General features: G+C 41.9%; 1 protein-coding gene across 3 annotated transcripts in view; it reads right to left on the bottom strand.

The window, feature by feature from the left end:
* Positions 1-10,419: 10,419 nt before the first annotated feature.
* Positions 10,420-22,926, bottom strand: part of agpat5 (1-acylglycerol-3-phosphate O-acyltransferase 5 (lysophosphatidic acid acyltransferase, epsilon)) — a 179,093-nt gene continuing 166,586 nt past the window's right edge. Inside the window, exons 7-9 of one of the 3 annotated variants that reach the window (XM_068021541.1) lie at positions 20,613-20,736; positions 12,224-12,465; positions 10,420-11,461 (exon numbers count right to left, since the gene is read on the bottom strand). In XM_068021541.1, coding sequence (XP_067877642.1) covers positions 12,240-12,465; positions 20,613-20,736 — 350 coding nt within the window. In that variant the 3' untranslated portion in view covers positions 10,420-11,461; positions 12,224-12,239. Of the gene's footprint in view, positions 12,503-20,612; positions 20,737-22,926 lie in introns of all 3 variants that reach the window. The other 2 variants (XM_068021532.1, XM_068021552.1) reach the window with 2 other exon arrangements.

The following is a 22,926-nucleotide window of genomic DNA, read 5'->3' as shown; positions in this document are numbered from 1 at the left end:
ATATTTCACACACCTCCTCTTTTACTACAATGTCTACATCAACCCTCTCCTTTGTGAAGACAGAGACAAAAAACTCATTAAGAACCCTGCCCACATCTTCTGCATCCACGCATAAGTTCCCCTGTACATCTCTGATCGGCCCTACCCTTTCCTTAGTTATCCTCTTGCTCTTAATGTACTGATAAAACATCTTCGGGTTTTCCTTGATTTTACCTGCCAATAATTTTCATCTCCTCTCTTTGCTTTTCTAATTTCCTTTTTTTTAACTTCACCCCTGCACTTTCTATACTCTTCCAGGCTTTCTAAAGTATTAAGTTTTTTGTGATCGTCATAAGCTTTCTTTCTCTGCTTTAACTTATCCTGTAAGCTTCTGGATAACCAGGGGGCTGTAGATTTGGCCATACCACCCTTTATCTTTGTGGGGACATGCTTACACTGTGCCTGTAGAATCTCGCTTTTGAATGCCTCCCACTGGTTTTCCTTCAAGTCCACTTTCGCCTTTCAATTTCGTAACATTTCCCTCCCCCCACTTTAGAACTTTTACTCCTGTTTTATCATTGTCCTTTTCCATGATTATGCGAAAATTAACTGTATTATGGTCACGATCTCCAAAATGGTCACCCACTGTTACTTCATCCACTTGTCCAGCTTCATTACCGAAGACTAAATCTTGAATTGTGCCCCCTCTCATTGGGCTTGTTACATGCTGGGGCTAAAAAAGTTCTCTTAAATGCAGTTCAAGAATTTTATGCCCTCTGTGCCCTTCACACTGTTTGTATCCCTGTTGATATTAGGGTAGTTGAAATCCCCAACTATTATTGCCCTATAGTTTTTGCACTCAAAGATTTGCCTCATATTTGTTCTTCTATCTCCCTCTCGCTATTTGGCAGTCTATAGTACACTCCAAGGCTGCCCCTTTTTTATTTCTGAGCTCCACCCTTATGGCCTCATTTGATGATTCATTTAGCATATCATCCCTCCTCACAGCTGTTATTGATTCCTTAACAATAATGCTACACCCCCTCCTTTTTTATCCCCCTCTCTATTCCACCTGAAAACCCTGTATCCAGGGATGTTGAGCTGCCATTCTTGCTCCTCTTTAAGTCAAGTTTCCGTTATAGCAATGATATCGTGTTGCCATGTGTCTATCTGTACCCTCACCTCATCGGCTTTATTTACTGTACTCCTTGCATTTAAATAAATACCTTTTAACACTGCTAAATTCCTGTGCTGCACACTTTTTAACCTTCGCTTCTTCTGTCTTTCAGTCACTCGTTAATTTTCTGCCTCCCATTCCCTGCCCTGAAATTGTCCTATCTGAAACTGCCCTCAGGTCCCCATCCCCCTTCCAATCTAGTTTAAATCATCTCCAACAGCACGAGCAAATCTTCCTGTAAGGATATTTGTCCCAGTCCTGTTCAGATGCAGGCCGTCCGTCTTCTACTGGTCCCACTATCCCCAGAACCAGTCCCAATGCCCCAGAAATCTGAAGCCCTCCCTCCTGCACCATCTCTCCAGCCATGCATTCTTTTTTTTTAAGAGATACAGCACTGAAACAGGCCCTTCGGCCCACCGAGTCTGTGCCGACCAACAACCACCCATTTATACTAACCCTACAGTAATCCCATATTCCCTATCACCTCCCTACACAAGGGGCAATTTCCAACAGCCAATTTACCTATCACCTGCAAGTCTTTGGCTGTGGGAGGAAACCGGAGCACCCAGTGAAAACCCACGCAGACACAGGGAGAACTTGCAAACTGCGCACAGGCAGTACCCATAATCGAACCCGGATCCCTGGAGCTGTGAGGCTGCGGTGCTAACCACTGCGCCGCCCGGCACAACTGGTGTATTCTCCTATTTCTATACTCACGAGCAAGAGGCCTTGGGAGTAATCCGCAGATTATTACCTTTGAGGTCCTGCTTGCTAATTTCTTTCCTAACTCCCTAAACTCAGCCTGCAGAACCTCATCCCTCTTTCTTCCTATATCGTTGGTACCAATATGGACCACAACCTCTGGCTGTGCACTCTCGCCCTCCAGAATGCTCTGTAGCTGCTCGGTGATATCCATGACCCTTGCACTAGGGAGGCAACATACCATCCTGGAATAATGTCTGTGACCACAGAAACACCTATCTGTTCCCCTAAATATAGAATCCCCTACCACTATTGCTCTCTTCTTTTCTGCTCCCTCCCTGCACAGCTGAGCCACCCATGGTTCTCTATTCATGACTCTTGCTGCACTCTCGAGAAGAACCATCTCTCCCGTCGGTACTCAGAACTTAATACTGGTTAGAAAGTGGGATGCCCTCCAGGGACTCTTGCACCATCTGCCTTGACCTTCTTGTCCATCTGGCAGCCACCCAGTCCCTCTCTGCCTGCGCTCTCAAGCTCTGGGATCACTATCTCCTGAAATGTGCTATCCACGAATAGTCAGAGATTAGATAAAGTCAAAGAGCATAAAGGTAAAATAACTATTCAAAACAAAGAGAGGGGAAAAATAAATAAAAACAATTAAAACTTTAGGTACAGCAATGTACATAGTATTCAACTGGAGGCAATCATTTGTAGAGGGGATCCAGATATTGTAGGGATGACTGAAACACAACTAGACACAGAACAAGATTGACAACTAAATATTGCAGGATATATCCCATTTAGGAAGGCAAGGGAAGGTGGAATAGCTGTACCAGTTAAAGATAACATAATGGCAGTAGAAAGAAAAACTAGCAGTAAGATAGATACAGAATCCAAATGTACTAAGTGAGAAAGGAGTCCTGTACACACTGTAAAACTTGATTCTTTTTTCTCCTTTCACTACTTCTTGCCAGTTTATTTGGGGATAGTTGAAATACCTTCTATCTGCCCTGTCTGTTCCCCTTAATATCTTGAAAACATCAATCAAATCACCCCTTAACCTTCTCAATTCTGGGGAATATAACCCAATTTTGTGTAATCACTCCACATAATTTAATCCATGGAGTTGATGTATCATTCTGGTAAATCTACACTGCAATTCCTGCAAGGCCAAACTATCCTTCCGAAGGTGTGCCCAGAACTGCTCATAAAAGTCCAGGTGTGGTCTAACCAGGGCTTTGTATAGCTAAAGCATGTCTTCTAACCCCTTGTGTGCTAGTCCTCCAGATATAGCCTTTTTGATTATTTTCTGTACCTTTTCATGACAATTTAATGATCTGTGTATCTGGACCCCCAAGTCTCTCTGGATCTCCATTGTTTCTAGCTTTTCACCATTTGGAAAGTACCCCATTTTACCCTTTTTAGATCTGAATTGGATGACATCACATATGCCTACATTGAAATTCATTTGCCATGGAAGTGGTTGAGGCAAATAGCTTAGACGCCATCAAAAGGAAGCGAGATGAGTATATGAGAAAAGGGGAATAGAAAGACGTGCTGAAAGGCTGAGATAAGGTTGATGGAATGGGAGGAGACTCATGGTGTATTAACACCAACACAGACTAGTTGGGCCAAATGGGCCATTTCTATGCTGTATATTCTCTTAAAAGATCTCTCCCCACCTTCAAAAGCCTTAAAGCTTGCTTCTTTGGCCATGCCTTTGGTTCTTGCTTATGATTAGCATCTATTTTGTCCCCTCTCTTTTTCATGAAACACTTCAAGATATCTAGCTACATTAAACTGTGCAAGGTGTGGTTTTATGTCAGTTACTTACAAAGGATGTACAGCTCTATTTGTATAATATATATGGAAAATTGGGTCAAATCTGAAATGTTGAAAACATATAGTCATAGAGAAATACAGCACTGAAACAGGCCCTTCGGCCCACCGAGTCTGTGCCGACCAACAACCACCCATTTATACTAATCCTACATTAATCCCATATTCCCTACCACATCCCCACCATTCTCCTACCTACACTAGGGGCAATTTATAATGGCCAATTTACCGATCAACCTGCAAGTCTTTGACTGTGGGAGGAAACCGGAGCACCGGGCGGAAACCCAAGCGGTCACAGGGAGAACTTGCAAACTCCGCACAGGCAGTACCCAGACCGAACCCGGGTCGCTAGAGCTGTGAGGCTGCGATGCTAACCACTGTGCCACCCCGCGGCAAAAACAAAGTTTTTGTTTCCCTGCAAGATTCAATGATCATTTTTTAAAATATTCGTTCATGGGATGTGGGTATCGCTGGCTCGGCCAGCATTTATTGCCCATCCCTAATTGCCCTCAAGAAGATGGTGGTGAGTTTCTTGAACCGCTGCAGTCCTTGGGGTGTAGGTACACCCACAGTGCTGTTAGGGAGGGAGTTCGAGGATTTTGACCCAGCGACAGTGAAGGAATGGTGATATAGTTCCAAGTCAGGATGATATGTGGCTTGGAGGGGAACTTGCAGGTGGTGATGTTCCCATACATCTGTTGCCCTTGTCCTTCTAGGTGGTACAGGTTGCGGGTTTGGAAGGTGCTGCCTAAGGAGTTTTGGTGAGTTACTGCAACACATCTTGTAAATGGTACACACAGTGCGTTGGTGGTGAAGGGAGTAAATGTTGAAGGTGGTGGATGGGCTGCCAGTCAATTGGACTGCTTTGTCCTGGATGGCATCCATCCAGGCAAGTGGAGAGTATGCCACTGGATTTTACAGCCCCGACATCAGGGCTTGTGGAAAATACCTCCGGGAGAGGCCAACCACAGGCCTCGACGCCGGGAAGGCCCCGTCTCATATTACCGGCGGCAGCAGCGAGGCTTCATGGCAGCCCCCCAACTCCCGGACACTTAATTTAAATAAATGTTAATTAATGCATAATTACTTACCTCATAGTGACAGCTGTCCCACACCGATATTCCAGCTGGTTGCCAGAACTCCCACACCATTCGGAAATCCGAGGCCGAACACTGGTGGGGAGGGGGGTAAGAAGTGAAGTTTTCAGGTTGGTGGCGGGGATGGGAGGGGCGGGGGTGAATGGGAAAAACTCTTGCTATTGGTTGAGGGGATGGTGGAAAAGGTTTGAAGGTCAAAGTTAATAAAGTTTGGTGGGGGGGGCAAGTTCGGGAACGGAAGTTTTTTGCGGGGAGAGGGCAATTAATAAACTGATTGGTCATGGGGGGCGGTGGGAGAGGAGATTGGAACTTAGAATAAAATTTTAATTTTTAAAAAACTGTCACTTAAAAAATTTAAATGCTTCAGAAGGGCCTGAATCCCTTTAAAAATGGTGCCAGCACTTGCACGGTGGCGCCGGACGCCGTTGCTGTGGAGGAAGCGCCCGCCCCCTCTATGGGATAGGGGATGGGCGGTCCACCCTGAACATGTAAATGAGCCACCGCGTGAAATATCATGATGGCTCCGCGGCACAGTTCTCAGACATGTGCCATGCCGTTTTTGAAGCTCACCGCCGATCTGGGCAAATTCAGCCCTATATCTGTTCCTTATACTAATTGATCGTGACATAAATCCTCTCCCAACAACATTCCAAATCAACCTTGCATTGTCTTTTCAAAAATAATGGGTATCATCCTTAGAAGTCAGTGGGTTAATAAAAAGTTCTTCTTACTTGCTTGGGAGGAAGAAGTGCAGAGGAATCAATTTCAGTAACTGTACAGAGTTGATTTGTTGCTCTTTCCAGTTTATTTTTTAAGCATTCACTGATCGACATAGGTTCCCAGTCCACCAACTCCTCCATTTAAAAATGCTTATCCTCATGTTTAAATCCCTCCATGGCCTTGTCCCTCTCTATCTCTATAACCTCCTCCAGCCCGCAGAGAACTGAGTGTTCGTCTGACTCTGGCTTCTTGTGCATCTCCTACTCCCTTTTCCCCACCATTTGCAGCCATGTCTTCAGCTGCCTCACTCCAAAGTTTGCGCATTCCCTCCCAAAACCTCCTCGCTCTCCACCTCTTCTCCTTTAAAACCTATCTTTTTAACCAAGAGTTTGGTGACCTGTCCTAATGTCTCCCTCTTTGGCTCAGTTTTGATTTTTGTGTAGTCACAACAATAAAATGATATAAATGCAGGTTGTTATTGTTTATTTCCCAGCAGTGGCAGCACTATTAATGTGCAGCTGGCCGCAGTCAATTAATTTCTGTTGGATGAGATTTGGACGGCTTTGCCAGTTATGATGAGGAAGTCAATGGTGAGGTCCTGATGGACTGGAAACAGGTTAGCATATTACCCATTTTCAAAAGGGATAACCAAATCAGATCCACACATTTACAAATTCATTTGTCACATACATATAATAATGGCACTGATTAGGAGCAAATATGGTGTTCTGTATGATGGCAATATGAATTCAGCAAATTGTATCTGACTGACCCCATTGCCTTCCTTCTTATAGAAGCGACATCCGAAGTGGACTGGAAAGCCTATTACATGGTGTACCTCAACATTCAAAAGTAGCCGACAAAGCTCCTTATGAAAGGCTACTGTTTAAACTTAGAGCAGTAGTAGTCTCTGCCATACCATTAGGATAATCCCTGTGGTGAAAGTTGAAAGATTTCTCAGTGTGTCTGATCACCTCAGAACAAACAACAAACAGAATGCTGAAATAAAAAACAAAAATAGCTGGAAATAGGTCAGGGAGCATCTGAGGAGAGAGAAAACCAGAGTTAATGTTTCAGGTCAATGATTTTTCATTAGAAAGGGAAAAAATTAGAGATGTAACAATTTTTAAGCATGTACCAAGGCAGTATGATACCACCAAACATTTACTACCCTCCCGTCAGCATACCGAAGGAACCATTCCCTCTGCTACACCTGGTCCGTTCTTCAATCACTCCCAACACCCCTCCCACAACACTTTCCCATGCAAGTGAAGGATATGTAAAACCTGCCTTTTCACCTCCTCCCTTCCCACGTCTACTACACCGATATTCCTTCCAGGTGAAACAGCAATTTAGAATATTGTATTTGCTATGATGATCTCGACATTGGCGACCCCCTGAACTTCATGTCACTAGCCATTTTAATACTCTGTCCCACTCTGACTTCTGCCTCGAAGGTCAGTGGAAACTCAAGGAACAACATTCATCTTTTGATTAGAAACTTTACAGCCTTCCGGACTCATCACTGAGTTTGCGAATTTCGGATCATAACCATAGTTCCCAATTTTTTCAGAAACTGGTGCTGGCAATGGTTCTGCTGTTGCTATTTACAGCTCCTCTAGACCCATCTTCTGTCTCTTTACTTGTCCAATGCCACTACCTTTTGCCTTGCACCATCATCCCTTTGCCATTCAATCTCTCCTGCCTTCCATCCGATCAGAGATCTTTTGTTCTCCCCACCTCCTTTCCTTGCCTCTGCACTTGCTTAAAAACTGTTGCATCTCTAATATTTTCCAGTTCTGATGAAAGATCTGAAACATTAACTGCTTCTCTCTCCACAAATGCTGCCTGTCCGAGTACTTTCCGCAATGTGTTTCTATTTCAATTTCAAGCATCTGCAGTATTTTGCTTTTGAAAAAGAATGCTGAATTGTCAACAAACTTATTCAAATTGAAGAGTGCTTTGATCAGCCCACACCTTTTGTACAGTGTCAAACTTTGGTTACTGAGATACAGAATTTATTCGTAGGGCTGAATTTTACTAGCCCTCCAGCGTCGGGGATCGTGGCGGGAACGGGGGGGGGGGGAAGGCCTGGAAAATTCATCCGCGAGAGGCCCGCCACGACCCCTGACGCACAGAAGGCCCCGCTACACTTCTTTTAAGCTCGCCAAATTCAGCCCATAGCATCGGAGGTTTCATTATGAGGAAAGATTTTAATAAGCTTAGACTGTTCAGCTTTGAAAGGAAGAGGCTGAACAGTGACTTACTGGAAGTACACAAGATAGTAAACAGTGCACTGTTGATAAACCAGGAACAATACATCAAAATAATTGGTAACAGTAGGGCAAGGGGTCACAAGTTACAAAGGATTGCATAGAATGTGCAGCACAGAAACATGCCATTCAGCCCAACCAGTCCAGGCCAACATTTATGCGCTACTCCAGCCTCTTCCCATCCTTCCTCATCTAACTCTATCAGTAAATCTTCTATTTCCTTTTCCCCTGTAAGCTTATCTAGCATCCCCTTAAATGCATGGTCAAACAAGTAAAAGATAAATCAAGGACTGAAGTTAGGAGGTTCTTCACACAAATGGTGATCAATTATTTGGTAGGGAGGTGAAAACCCAGCAATTGTTTATGAAGCAGCTGGATGCTATGATGGGGGAAACTAGGTAGATGAATTAAAATATGAAGAATTTCTTTCCTCATTGATCTGTGATCCCTGGTTATGAAAAATTTACTGCTGTTATTATTTCCCATTATAAATATTTCAGAGGCTGAATATTAATCAGCTCTAAAATTGTTCCATAATGTAGATCTGTAGTTTTATTTTCATCTGTTTAGCACAAGTCAAACCAAATAGCTGCTGACTATGTGTAATGCAGAATAGATCCAACGATTATAGCAGCAGTGTCAGTTGATTCTTGCAGGCGGTGGATAAGATTGTCTGGATTCTCAGTCCCCAACAAGTTTATATTTGTATCCTGAAGTGTATCAGGGAATCTGCTTTGGTCCCCAACAGTAGCGTCCATTTATTTTCCTACCGGTGGGGAAATGCCTAAGTTGGCAACAGGACATCATTAAATCTTAAAAGGCATGCTTATCCATGCAGTACATTCATGGAAAATGAATTGAATGGAAAATTCATGGAAAAGCAAAGCTACTAAGTATCATCACCTCATTCCATGACAATATGAAAGGCACAATTCAGCGTAGGGGCACCTCATCAGACCCCTTTCCAATCCTGAGTGGAGTGAAACAGGGCCGTGTTCTCGCACCCACTCTGTTTGGGATCTTCTTCTCCCTGCTGCTCTCACATGCGTTCAAGTCTTCAGAAGAAGGAATTTTCCTCCACACAAGATCAGAAAGCAGGTTGTTCAACCTTGCCCGTCTAAGAGCGAAGACCAAAGTACGGATGGTCTTCATCAGGGAACTCCTCTTTGCTGATGATGCTGCAGTAACATCCCACACTGAAGAGTGTCTGCAGAGACTCGACAGGATTGCGGCTGGCTGCAACAAATCTGGCCTAACCATCAGCCTCAAGAAAATGATCATGGGACAGGATGTCAGAAATGCTCCATCCATCACTATCAGAGACCAGGCTCTGGAAGTAGTTCAAGAGTTCACCTACCTAGGCTCAACTATCACCAGTAACCTGTCTCTCGATGCAGAAATCAACAAGTGCATGGGAAAGGCGTCCGCTGCTATGTCCAGACTGGCCAAGAGAGTGTGGGAAAATGGCACCGAAGTGACACGGAACACAAAAGTCCGAGTGTATCAAGCCTGTGTCCTCAGTACCTTGCTCTATGGCAGTGAAGCCTGGACAACGTATGTCAGCCAAGAACAACGTCTCAATTCATTCCATCTTCGCTGCCTCCGGAGAATACTTGGCATCAGGTGGCAGGACCGTATCTCCAACGCAGAAGTCCACGAAGCGGTCAACATCCCCAGCATATACACCCCACTGAGCCAGCAGCGCTTGAGATGGCTTGGCCATGTGAGCCGCATGGAAGATGGCAGGATCCCCAAGAACACATTGTACAGCGAGCTCGTCACAGGTATCAGACTCACCGGCCGTCCACGTCTCCGCTTTAAAGACGTCTGCAAACGCGACATGAAGTCCTGTGTCATTGATCACAAGTCGTGGGAGTCAGTTGCCAGTGATCTCCAGAGCTGGCAGACAGCCATAAAGGCGAGACTAAACAGTGGCGAGTCGAAGAGACTTAGCTGTTGGCAGGAAAAAATTCAGAAGTCAAGGGGACAGCCAACTGTGTAACAGACCCGACAACCAATTTTATCTGCAGCACCTGTGGAAGAGTCTGTCACTCTAGAATTGGCCTTTATAGCCACTCCAGGAGATGCTTCACAAACCACTGACGACCTCCAGGTGCTTACCCATTGTCTCTCGAGACAAGCAGGCCAAAGAAGATGACATTCATGGAACTCAACATGCACAACTGTTCAGTCATGATATCAAGGACGAGAGTAAGATTCAAGGCCTTCTATACATCCATTGAAAAACTGCACAAAAACATATCCCTACACACTTCTCTTTGGTTCCCTGACTTACCTATACAATTTGGGTGATAATGAAAGAAAATATGTTTTCTTTCTCTGCAGCTGGATGGCAACATTTCCAAATGCACATGACATTCAGGGATTTAAAAATCTGCTGCCCATTCTGCTCCATATTTAATGATTATCTTTAACCAGATAGTAAAGCAAAATTAGGTCTTTGAAGGATTCCTGATATTAACCAATAGGAACTTGAGAGTAACCCCAATAACTTGCTATTGTTATAATTTAAAATATTTTACCTATGAATGAAATACAGTTAGGTAGAGCATGTTTGAATACTTGTTCATTTTGAATATAGCAAAGATAAATAACAAAAATAGATACAGCATTATCCTTTAATCATTTAGAATTTATTTATGCAACGTGTACACAAATTATAATGCTTAAAAACGCTGTAAAAGAAAACATTAAAACCAATACGCATGCAAGTCTATGGTACTGTGATGTTGTAAACATACTGTCTATTAAAACAAATGTGCTTTTAAAAATTGAACATCAGAATAAACTGATCTGCATTAAAGGTGATTTTTATTTAATTACTTATAAGAAACTATGATTAATCACATTGGCATTGCACCATTTGAATTATCCTGAAAATGTGTAAAAACATCGATAACACTTTCCATTAGCTCACTGTTGTGCTCTTGGGGAAAGAAATTCAGGATATGTAATCATGCCAGTGATAACACCTAAAAAATATAAATATTTATTTGTTTGAATTGTGTTTGAGGTAAGTAAAATTAAGAGCGGATTTAACTATTCAGCATTCATAAGCACTATTCCAACAGGAGGTGCACTCAAATAGTACACTTAGGAATTATAAACTTTGAGCAAGATTAAAAACTTTGGATTTGTACACTTGGATAGAGTGGGCTTTACTGTACATACTGCATGTAGAAAAAGAAAAATCAGTTTGAGAAATCACAAGGTAAGATTTAGTCTAGCTCTCTTAACCCACTAGAGGGAGTACCAGCTACTCCACAAGCAAATCCAGTTGCAAGTTATAATTGTGATGCATTTCTAATATGCCTGTATTAAGACTGTCATCAGTACCAGTGTTGAGAATGAACCAGTCAGTACAGGCAAAAGGCACATGCTTTCTGTAAATACAGTAAACGGCACATCAAGGCATCACACAGTTGAGAACAGTTCACAATCACTAAGCAACTCAATGACTAAACAGACAAGCAGTAGATTCTTAATCATTTATCCACACAAAGGTCAGCATGGTGTAACCCACTTCATTGTATTGTACGTCAGATGATGGTATTCAAGGTGATGTATGAATACAACTGATGATAACAAATGGTTTCAGTCCAACAACTTGACCATTTATGTACATTTAGTACATACACACACCATCTGAAATGCTGCAATATTAAAAAAATCACCATTAGTTCACAAAACTAAGCAGTCAGCAACTAAAATTAAGCATTTTACCCATCTTTCACAGCCACACTTATAATTGCATTGCTTTTTCCCCATAGGTAAACCATGCTTCAAAACAATTACATTGTACTGGAAACGTTCTTGAAAGTGCGATTTTAAAGATATTACACTTAGCTAGAACAGTACAAAGGACCATGAACCACTGATTTACCCTTTTCACCATTCAGAGCACCAATGCTATAAGCTGGTTCTAAATATATCCTTAATTCAGAACAGAATGCAATGATGCATTCTGAAAACAATTAAAAGTCTTTCCATATAACATACAGCATAAAGTAGCAGACTCAATGTAAACAAGTACTGTAATACATCAGTTTTTGTCCCTTGAAACAGTACAGCCTGTAGCTACATAGAACATCAAATCAACCACTTTTCCAGTTCTCAATAGGATGCAACCCCACGCCATATGAATTCTTTAAACAGCCTACAATTTGTTCTTCAACTGCACAGAAACACATCAGGGCTCTAAAACTACATTGAGCAGGTAAACCATTGCCACTAAATTACAGCCATACTAAACAGATACATTACTGGAATATGTTCATTTCAGTCATTAAGGCAAATGTTTTTCATTGGAATATAAAATTTCAACAGCAATTTTGAAATCCCATTTCACAGGTAACTTCCAAAAAAATGCTATACAAGCAATTACATTAGGATTATTCTAAATAATTAGAACTTGCATCAAAGGATGGAGTTTTAGGGTCTAATGTTAACCCATAACCAGCCCACTAATGTTCCGTAAATCCAAGTCTTCATATAAATCTTCCTTCCAGAATCTGTCAGCAGCATGGGGACCGTCAGACCACCAAGGAAGAGCAGGGATGGAAGAGTTCTCATAAGGCTCAACTGTGATTTGCGGCCTTCTCCAGGAAATTTGTATCGCTTCTGTTCATCTTCTGCCTCATAAAATTCTGTTAGCAACCTGTCAACATAGAGGGGGTGGAAAAGAACAACAGCAGCTTCAGGCCACATAAAAATGAAAGTGATTAGAAACAAACTTAAAAGGCTATTCAGCTTTATTTCACATTTCTTAAGTTCAAACTTCTAGCTAAAAGTTAGAAGTTGGAATTCAGAAATGGTTCTAGTGACAGTTCCAGTTAAAATGCATTATTAGCAAAATATGCTTATAAAATGTCACATGGTGCAGTAAGAGTCACCAGCAAGAGCAGCTCAAGCCCTGGGTTTTGGAGCTTGAGGAGCGGCTGGAGTCACTATGGGGCAGCTACGAGGGTGAGAGCTTCGTGGTAGCAGGTTTCTGGAGGTGGTCAGCCCACAGGTTAAAAATGTGCAGGCAGAGAGGAAATGGGTGACCTTCAGAAGGGCAAGGAGGAACAGGCAGGGCAGGGATCACATGAGTGCATTTCACTCTCCAACCAGTCTTCAGTTCTGAATATTGGTAAGAGTAATGGTATCTTCAGGGACTTGCAGGCAGAGAAAAGTCCATAGTATCATGAAATATCCTTCAAAATTTCCTCACCATGGGTCAATCAAGATTTCAAAAACCCTGTATAATTTTTATTTATCTTAGTAAATGGTGCTAAACAAAAATGGGTGGCTCAGCTGCACAGTGGGGAAGAACAGTGGAAGAACAGTGGAAGAGCAATAGTGAGGTGAACACCCAAGTGCTTGAGGCCACAGATATTGTCTCCCTGGTGCCAGGGTCAAGGATGTCACTGAGCAGCTGCAGGTCCTTCTGAGGGGCGAGGGTGAACAGCCAGAGGTCATGGTCCATATCAGCACTAATGACAGGCAGAAAGAGGGATGAGGTCTTGAAGGCTGAGTTTAGGGAGCCAGGAGAGGGATTGAAAAGCAGTACCTCAAAGGTACTAATGTCTGGATCACTTGTGCTGCCACATGCTGGTGAGTACAGAAATAGGAAGACAGAACTTCTGAATATGTGGATGGAGAGATGATGCAGGAGGTAGGGCTTTCAATTCCTGAGGCACTGGGACCACTTCTCAAGAGGTGGTACCTATGCAAGCCAGACGGGTTACATCTCAACAAGGCCAGTTTCAATATCCTCGCAGGTGATTTTGCTAGCACTGTTGGGGAGGGTTTAAATTAGCTTGGCTGGGGAATGGGAACTTGAGAGTAAATTCAAAAGGGAGAGAAGAAAAATTGGAAATGGAAGGCAGAAAATTAGTAAGCATGTTTGGAAGACAGAGAAAACAAAGCCTAGAAAATAGACACCAAGGGTGTTTGGCTGTGTTAACTGGCATATACTTCAATGCAAGAAGTCTAGGGAATAAGGCAGGTCAGCTGAGACCATAGTTTGACATGTGGGAGTATGATATTATAGCCTTACTGAGACATGGCTGAAAGAAGGACAGAAAGCTCCACATTCCTGGTTACAGGGTTTTCAGATGAGATAGAGAGAGGGATAAAAAAAAAAGGGGGGGGGTTGCAATATTGATTAAAGAAACAATTATAGCTATGTGGAAGGATGACAAGGTAGAACGATCATCAAATGAGGCCATATGGGTTGAACGAAAGAACAAAAAAGGGGACTCACACATTTCTGGATGTGTGCTACAGACCCACAAACAGTGAGAGGGAGATAGAAGAACAAATAGGTAGGCAAATCTCTGAGAAGTGCAAAAATAATAGGGCAGTAATAGTAGGGGATTTCAACTACTCAAATAAAAACTGGGATGGAATTAGTGTGAAAGGCATAGAGGGAGCAGAATTCTTAAAGTGCATTCAGGAGAACTTTTTTAGCCAGTATGTAGCAAGCCCAGCAAAAAATGGGGCGGTTCTGGACTTTAGTTTGAGGAAATGAAGCTGGGCAGGTAGAAGAGATAACAGTTGGGAAGTACTTTGGTGGAAGTAATGATAATTCAGTTAGATTTAGGATAGTTATGGAAAAGAACAAAGATAGACCAGGAACAAAAGTTCTCAATTTGGGGAAAAGCTAATTTTACTAAGCTGAGATGTGATTTACCTAAAGTGGACTGGAAACAGCTACTTGAAGGTAAATCAGAACCAGATCTGTGAGAGGCATTCAAGGAGGGGGATAGCTAGAGTTCAGAGCAAGTATGTTCCCTTAAAGAAAAAGGGAGGGATAACAAATCCACTGCCCCGTGGATATCAAGGGGCTTAAAGGAGGGGAGAAAGAAAAAAAGGGAAGCTTATGACAAACACTGAGGGCTCAATACTACAGAAAACCTCAAGTAGTATAAAAAAAGTGGAGGGGTCAAAGTAAAAAGGAAATTAGGAAAGCAAAGAAAGGGAGGGCATGAAAAAATATTGACAAGTAAAGTCAAAGAAATCCCAGAGATTTTTAAAAATAAATTTTCCTTAGAACAAAGGAGATTGAGGGGAGATTTAATAGAAGTGTACACAATTGTGACAGGCTTAGATAAATTAGACAAGGAAAAACTGTTCCTATAAACAAATGGTACAAGGACTAGAGGACACAGATTGAAAGTTTTGGGCAAAAGATGCAGGGGAATATGAGGAAGCACTTTTTTTAAGCAGTGGGTGGTAATGTCCTGGAACTCAGTGCCGATAAGGGTGGTGGAAGTGGAGACAAATAGTGACTTCAAGAGAAAGTTGGATGGCCACCAGAGAGAAACAGACTTGCAGGGCTACGGGGATCGTGCCGGGGAGTAGGACTGACTGCATAGCTTCGTGGAGAGCCAGCATGGACTTGATGGCCTGAATGGCCTCCTGTGCTGTAAATGACTCTGACACAATAAGGAGGAAGAGAATAACTAAAAGAAAGACGAGGTTATGTTAGGCACCATAAGGGTAACCTGTGTATGGAGGCGGACGGCGCTGTTATGGTTCTTATTGAATACTTTGCGTCTGTTTTCACAAAAGAGAGGTGCGATACAGACATTGCAATCAGGGAGGAGGAGTGTGAAATATTAGATGAATTAACATTGAGAGAGGAAGTAGTCAGGAGTTTGACAACTTTGAAAGTGGATAAATCCCCAGACCCAGACGAAATGCATCCTAGGCTGTTAGGGAAAGCAAGAGAAGAATTAGCGAAAGCTCTGACCATCATTTTTCAATCCTCTCAGTGGCCGAGTGGTTAGCACTGCAGCCTCACAGCTCCAGGGACCCAGGTTCAATTCTGGGTACTGCCTGTGCCGAGTTTGCAAGTTCTCCCTATGACTGCGTGGGTTTCCGCCGGGTGCTCCGGTTTCCTCCCACAGCCAAAGACTTGCAGGCGATAGGTAAATTGGATGTTGTAAATTGCCTCTAGTGTAGGTAGATGGTAGGGAATATGGGATTACTGTAGGGTTAGTATAAATGGGTGGCTGTTGGTCGGCACAGACTCGGTGGGCTGAAGGGCCTGTTTCATTGCTGTATCTCTAAATAAAATAAAATAAATAGATAAAATAGATTACAGGTGTGTGCCACAGGACGGAAGGACAGCTAACGCCGTACCATTGTTTAAAAAGGGAGAAAGGGATAGACCGAGTAATTACAGGCTGGTTTGCCTAATTGCAGTGGTGGGAAATTTATTGGAAATAATTCTGAGGGACAGGATAAATCTTAATTTAGTTCACTTAGAAAGGCACGGATTCATCAGACAGTGAGCATGGATTTGTTAAGGGAGGGTCGTGTCTGATTAACATGACTGAATTTTGAGGAGGTAACAAGGAGGGTCGATGAGGGTAGCGCATTTGATGTAGTCTATATGGATTTTAGCAAGACTCTTGATAAGATTTCCACATGGCAGACTGGTCACGAAAATAAAAGCCCTTGGGATCCAAGGCAAAGTGGCAAGCTGGATCCAAAATTGGCTCAGAGGCAAGAAGCAAAGGGTAATGGTTGATGGGTGTTTTTGTGACTGGAAGGCTGTTTCCAGTAGGGTTTTGCAGAGCTCAGTACTAGGTCACTTGCCTTTTGTGGTATGTATCAATGATTTGGATGCAGTAAGATATCAATGGACAAGCCATGTGGCAGAACAGTGGCAAATGGAGTTCAATCCAGAGGAGTGTGAGGACATGCATTTCGGGAAGGCTAACAAGGCAAGGGAATACACAATAAATGATAGGATACGGAGAAGTGTAGAAGAACATTGGGGTGCAAGTCCACAGAACCCAAAGATGGCTGGACAAATAGATAAGGTGGTCAAGAAGGCATATGGGATACTTGCCTTTATTAACTGAAGCAATAGGATATGAGAGCTAGGAGGTTATGCCAGAACTGTATAAAACACTAGTTAGCCCACAGCTGGAGTACTGCGAGTATTTCTGGTCACTGCATGATAGGAAAGATGTGATTGCACTAGAAAGGGTACAGAGGAGATTTTCGAGGATATTGCTTGGACTGGGGAATTTTAGTTATGAGGAAAGATTGAATAGGCTGGGTTGTTTTCTTTGGAACAGAACATCTGAGGGGAGATCTAACTGGAGTGTATAAAATTATGAGGGGTCTAGAGTGGATAGAAAGGCCCCATTCCCCTTGGCTGAGGGGTCCATAACCAGGGCATAGATTTGGGGTGAAAGGTAGGGGGTTTAGAGGGGATTCCGAGGGGAATTTTTTTCACCCAGCGGGTGGTGGGGACCTGGAACTCGTGGCTGAAAGGGTAGAGGCAGACCCTTCATAATATTTTTTGAAGTACTTGGATATGCACCTAAGTGCTGTAACCTACAAGGCTATGGACCAAGAGCTGGAAAGCAGCATTAGGGTGGATTGCTACTGGTCAGTCAGTGCAGATGCGATGAGCTGAAAGCCTCCTTCCGTACTGTAAATTTCTATGATAGGATTTGTACTCAATTAATATTGTAAATTCCTCATATTTGGAATTGATGAAAAAGTAACCTAGATTAGTCCTAAGAGCAAAATGCATCTATCAGACTAAAAACTAGGTTAGTGTTTATTTGTAGATTTTCTTGATTTTTCTGGATAGCAAAACACTTTTGCAAAAATAATTTTGAAAAGTAAATGGCGATGATAAAATAGATTGGCTTTCCCTCTACTTTGATTGGTGTACCTGCACCATAATTAATCACAGAATGTTGTTTAACCTTCAACTTTACATATACTGCAAAGTAAGGTAATATATTGAAAGCCTGTGTATTATTATAAGGAGGACTTCCAATTTTCAGTACACTCAGAGATCCTGTCTGTTGTAAGGCAGACAGCGGTTCAGTGCCTCATCAGGGAGAGAAATGTGTAATTCTCCTTTCAGGGACCAGGAATGTGATTAAAAAGTCTTCAGTGGATTCTATAAATGGTCAACGACTCAGAAGGATGGGTAAAAATGGTGCACTGTAACAGCTTTTGAAGACGTTTTCTTAAGCAATTACAAACAGACAAAACACTACATTTCAATAAAAGAATAAATACAAGTGCTTATGGCTCAATAACTTATGTAACATGGCGTAGAGTGTTGCAGGTAAATAAGATTGACTGTATGATCTTTCCTCTGTCCTATAACATTATGTTCCTTTGGGGAAATAATTTGTTCTCTGTTAGAAGTGAAACATGCACTAAATGTGCATTAAAGTGAGCAACTGCATGGGTTGTATTAAATGGATTAGGTAGCATTTTTGCCATCCTCCTAACATTTCTCTTGGTAGTAAATAATTATAATGCATGCAAGTACAGTGACCCTTCATCATGAAGAAAAATACAGCTGAAAATACAATTGGAAGGTTTCTCCCCAAGTTGCTGGAAGCTGACTTCTAACAGAAAACCTATTATTGATGTCTATTCCAAGTTTTCATTACATTTGAAGAAGGGTGGTGCATAAAATGACCTGAAATTTAAAATAAAAGCAAGTAGGATAAGGTGGAAGCTAAGGCAAACGCATAGACTACCAGAAGGAAAACCCCAAGCTATCCTGAAGAGGAACAAGTACCCCATGTGGGTCCAAAGGGAATCTAGTTATTACATACATATTACATAGAGTCTACAGCACAGAAACAGGTCATTCAGCCTAATTAGTCTATGTTAGCATTCCTGTTCCAAACAGCCTCCTTCCAGCCCTCTTCATCTAACCCTAGCTACAGATACTTCCAGTCTTTTCTCTCTCATGTGCTTATCTAGCTTCCGATTAAGTGTTTATTATGTTGCTATGGGTTTATATCTGTACTTTTCGTCGAACTGACGATAGCACACAATTCTGTTGAAACATCCACATTTCATTTTGGAGATTATATTCCCATTAGAATTTGAGAATAGATGATGATTGTTTTGGCCAAATCACTTTTTTGCTAGATAAAACTGTATGTAGACTTGCAGCAGGTATTCGGATATAATTTCTGCAGAAATCTTGGCTTGATTAAACTGTTGCCCCAATGTTCAGATCGGATGATCAATTCACATGCCAGGGCTGCTAAGGAAATCAGTGTTTCCCTCCAACTTCACCCTTCCCAGGTAAGATTCCCCATCTTTTGAGTTCACAAATACAAACAAAAACTACCCTGCTAAAATTTATTTTACTAATATGGAATGATTAAACCTAATTTTTCCATAAAATATCTGATTTCAAATTGGAAACCTAAAAAGGCTATGTCGGGATTAGGTGCATTTATTTTGTGAAATGAACATAAGACTTGGATATCGCAACTTCAGGAAACCTGCCGTGTTAAATCAGTTTTCCATTACAGTGCAAACAGTAATGAAGTTGAAGATCATGAATATGTACACTAGCTTATGGCATTTGCAATATGAAAGGCAATATTCAAATGTATTGGAAACCAAAAGCAGAAAATACTGGTAACACATTGCAGGTCAATCAACATATATAAAGAAAGATATATATTAATGTTGTAGTTGATATGGGTTTTGTCAGAACCCAGCATGCTGCCATATGTTTACTTTTTCAGATGCTGTACTTCTAGTACTTTCTGCTTTAATTGTAGATTGCCACCATTTGCAGTTATTTTCTTTCAAACATTTTGTTGCATTTGTTATGTATAACAAGATTATTGCACCAACACATCATCTGCTGAGATATGTTTTACAACTGCATCCCCAGTTTCTAAATATAATTGACCTGTTGTATGGTTTACTGTGTATGTATTTTTTTAAACTGCTAATATGAAAACGATGGACACTCATGTAAATAGCTATTTCAACACAAGCTACTTTTTAAAGTAGCAAAAGTAAAATTATTCCCATAATGGTCATGACGTGATCCCCTGTAGTACATCAGGATTTTGACATTTTTATCTGTGCCAATTGTTACAAAACGCTAGAGAGGTATAAGCACTACATGGGAGAATTAGCCAACTGTTGCTGATCACTAATTGCATGTTAAGTATTACTACAACTGGCTCAGTAACATTACTGCTGGTTCCTCAATTGTAAAGCATCCAAGGCACAGCAAGTACATCAAGTAAAGTTCCTCGAGTCTCTCAATGTGCTAAACAAAATGCTGACAGAACAATTAACTCTCACTTAACATACACACAGGGCACCAAAAGAAAATTTATTCCCCAGAATATTTAGGATTAGGCGCTCACCCAAACGTTGGTTGTGAAAAGGGCTTACTTTAAATTTTCTGCAAATGACCAAACTGAGATGACAAAAGGTCACAGACCTGGAACGTTAACTCTGCTTCTCTCTCCACAGCTGCTGCCTGACCTGCTGAGTATTTCCAGCACTTTCTGTTTTTATTTCAGATTTCCAGCATCTGCAGTATTTTGCTTTTATTTTGGATCAAATAGCACTTCAGTGGAAAGTGCTCATTAATACAGTGCAAAGTTAATTCAATGCAAAACCACGAAATTTACTATTCACATGAAAAGAATCTGACGTATCCTAACTACTCTTAAGAACAGAGAGGATGCAGGGAATTGCATTATTAACAGTTCAGGTGTCTGCATGCAATTTGATGCCTTCAAAGAAAATTGTTCATTTTTTTGATATCTTGCACTATAAGCATGTTTCACTGTGATATTTAAACAATACTTAATTTAAGCAATATTTTAATGTCAGCTCTTTACCAATAAATCTATTAGATTATATGCTATCAAAGGACTTTGAAATTTCATAAAATGCTAGGCTGAAGTCAAAATAATTTCAGTGGAGCAATAAAACACCTGTGCATTTGATTAAGTAATGATTAAATGACTACTACAGCTGAAAAGTGTTGTTACTGACTTGTCCTTTATTTCGAAGCGTTCATGTAACCACCTCTTCAGAAAAATAGCTTCCTCTGGAACTTCTTTCATATCCACACGTTCAAAATAAATGTGTATCCTTGGACACTCCCTGCACAAGAATTCTGTGAAGCAAAGAAACAATTAACTGTAGATGGGAGATAATGAAAGGCATTAATACAGCTGCTAATTGTGCCAGAGTTATGAAAACACAATTTTTCAAAATAACCACCCTGAAGAAAAAGTTCAGGTGGCTCAGAAGAACTGTGAAAGAAATATTTTTGGCAATTTCCAACTGTATTTTATAGATGATCTCTTTTAGAGCTGTTTCTTCATGCATGTTCCACAAACAAAGCAAAAAGTCACCAAGTGCAAACACATGTTCACTACTTTCATCTGATCAGCTTGCAATTATTATAAATGGGCAGAAGAACAACATTTCAGCTTCATTACTCTTTTAAAATCCAAACATATTAAAACAAATAGAAGAAAAAAATGTACATGAGGACCAGCTATATTGTTTTACTTGACACAAGATTCCCAAGATTTTTAAATATCTACAGGGGAGAGGCGGTGGCATATTCATTGGATTAGTAATCCAGAGATCCAGGGTATTGCATCGAACATGGGTTCGAATCCCACCACAGCAGAAGGTGGAATTTGAATTCAATTAATAAATCTGGAATTAAAAGCCAGTCTAATGATGGCCATGAAACCAATGTCAATTGTTGTAAAAACCCATCTGGTTCATTAATGTTCTTAGGGAAGGAAATCTGGTCTGGCCTACATATGACAACAGACCCACAGCAATGTGGTTGACTCTTAATGCCTGCTGAGATAGCAAGCTGCTATAAAGTCAATAAGGAATGAAACCAGATGGACCACCCGGCATCGACCTAGGCAAAGGCAATGGCAAACCCAACCCCGTCAACCCTGCAAAGTCCTCCTTACTAACATCTGCCAAAGTTAGAGAACCATCCCACAGAACAGTCAAGCAGCAGCCTGACACAGTCATACTCATGGAATCATATCTTACAGACAATGACCCAGACGCTGCCATCACTATCCCCAGATAGTGCTAGACTGGGTGTGTGGCAGGTGGTGAGGAAACCAACAAGAGGGAAAAACATAATTGACCTTATCCGCACCAATCTGCCTGCTGCAGATGCATCTGTCAAAACTGGGCATCCATGAGGCGCTGTGGGCAATCAGCAGCAGCAGAATTGTACTCAACCACAATCTGTAACCTGTAATCTGTAATGGACCAGCATATTCCCCCACTCTACCATTACCATCAAGCCAAAGTACAGTTAAGAAATTCACTTTTAAAATATTTAACATCCAAATTAATTAATTAAATAGAATAGAGATGGCTGGGCAGGCGATGTGTTGCAGCTGTAGTATATGGGAGCTGGTGGACGTCGGTGTGATCCACAGTGACCACATCTGCAGCAAGTGTTGGCTGCTCGAGGACCTTCGGCTCAGAGTTGATGAGCTGGAGTCCGAGCTGCAGACACTGTGACACATCAGGGAGGGGGAGAGTTACCGAGATACTGTGTTTCAGGTGACAGTCACACCCCTTAGATTAATTACATCAAATTTGGACTGTGGTCAGTGACAGGAAGGTGTGACTGCGAGTGAGGCAGGTATGGGAATCCAGAATTTAGCTTTGGAGGAACCTTAGCCAGTGCCCTTATCCAGTAAGTACGAGGTTCCTGCTCCCGGTGTGGACGAGGGCACAGGCTGCAGGAAGGATGAGCGAGCTGACCACAGTACCGTAGTTATGAATGACCACAGGGCGCCATTCAAGTGGGGGGAGAAGAGAGAAATGTAGTAGTAATAGGGGATAGCATAGTTAGGGGAATAGACACTGTTCTCTGCAGCAAAGACAGGGATCCCGAAGGCTGCGCTGCCTACCTCGTGCCAAGGTTAAGGAAATCTCTTCTGGGCTAGAGAGGAATTTTGAGTGGGACGGGAAGAATCCAGTTATTGTGGTTCACGTAGTTACCAACGACATAGGTAGGACTAGGAAAGAGGTTCTGCTTAGGGACTATGAGCAGCTCGGGACTAAATTAAAAAGCAGAACCACAAAGGTAATAATCTCCTGATTACTCCCTGAGCCACATGCAAATTGGCATAGAGTAAATAAGATTGGAGAAGAAAATGCATGGCTCAAAAACTTGCGTGGGAAAAATGGGTTCCGATTCATGGGGCACTGGCACCAGCACTAGGGAAGGAGAGAGCTGTTCCGTTGGGATGGGCTCTATTTGAACCATGCTGGGACCAGTGTCCTGGCGAATCGCATAACTAGGGTT

The sequence above is a fragment of the Heterodontus francisci genome, chromosome 3, assembly GCF_036365525.1.
Source record: "Heterodontus francisci isolate sHetFra1 chromosome 3, sHetFra1.hap1, whole genome shotgun sequence".
Taxonomy (NCBI): Eukaryota; Metazoa; Chordata; class Chondrichthyes; order Heterodontiformes; family Heterodontidae; genus Heterodontus; species Heterodontus francisci.
The sequence above is the reverse complement of the archived record's forward strand: the minus strand, read 5'-3'. Positions and strand labels throughout refer to the sequence as shown.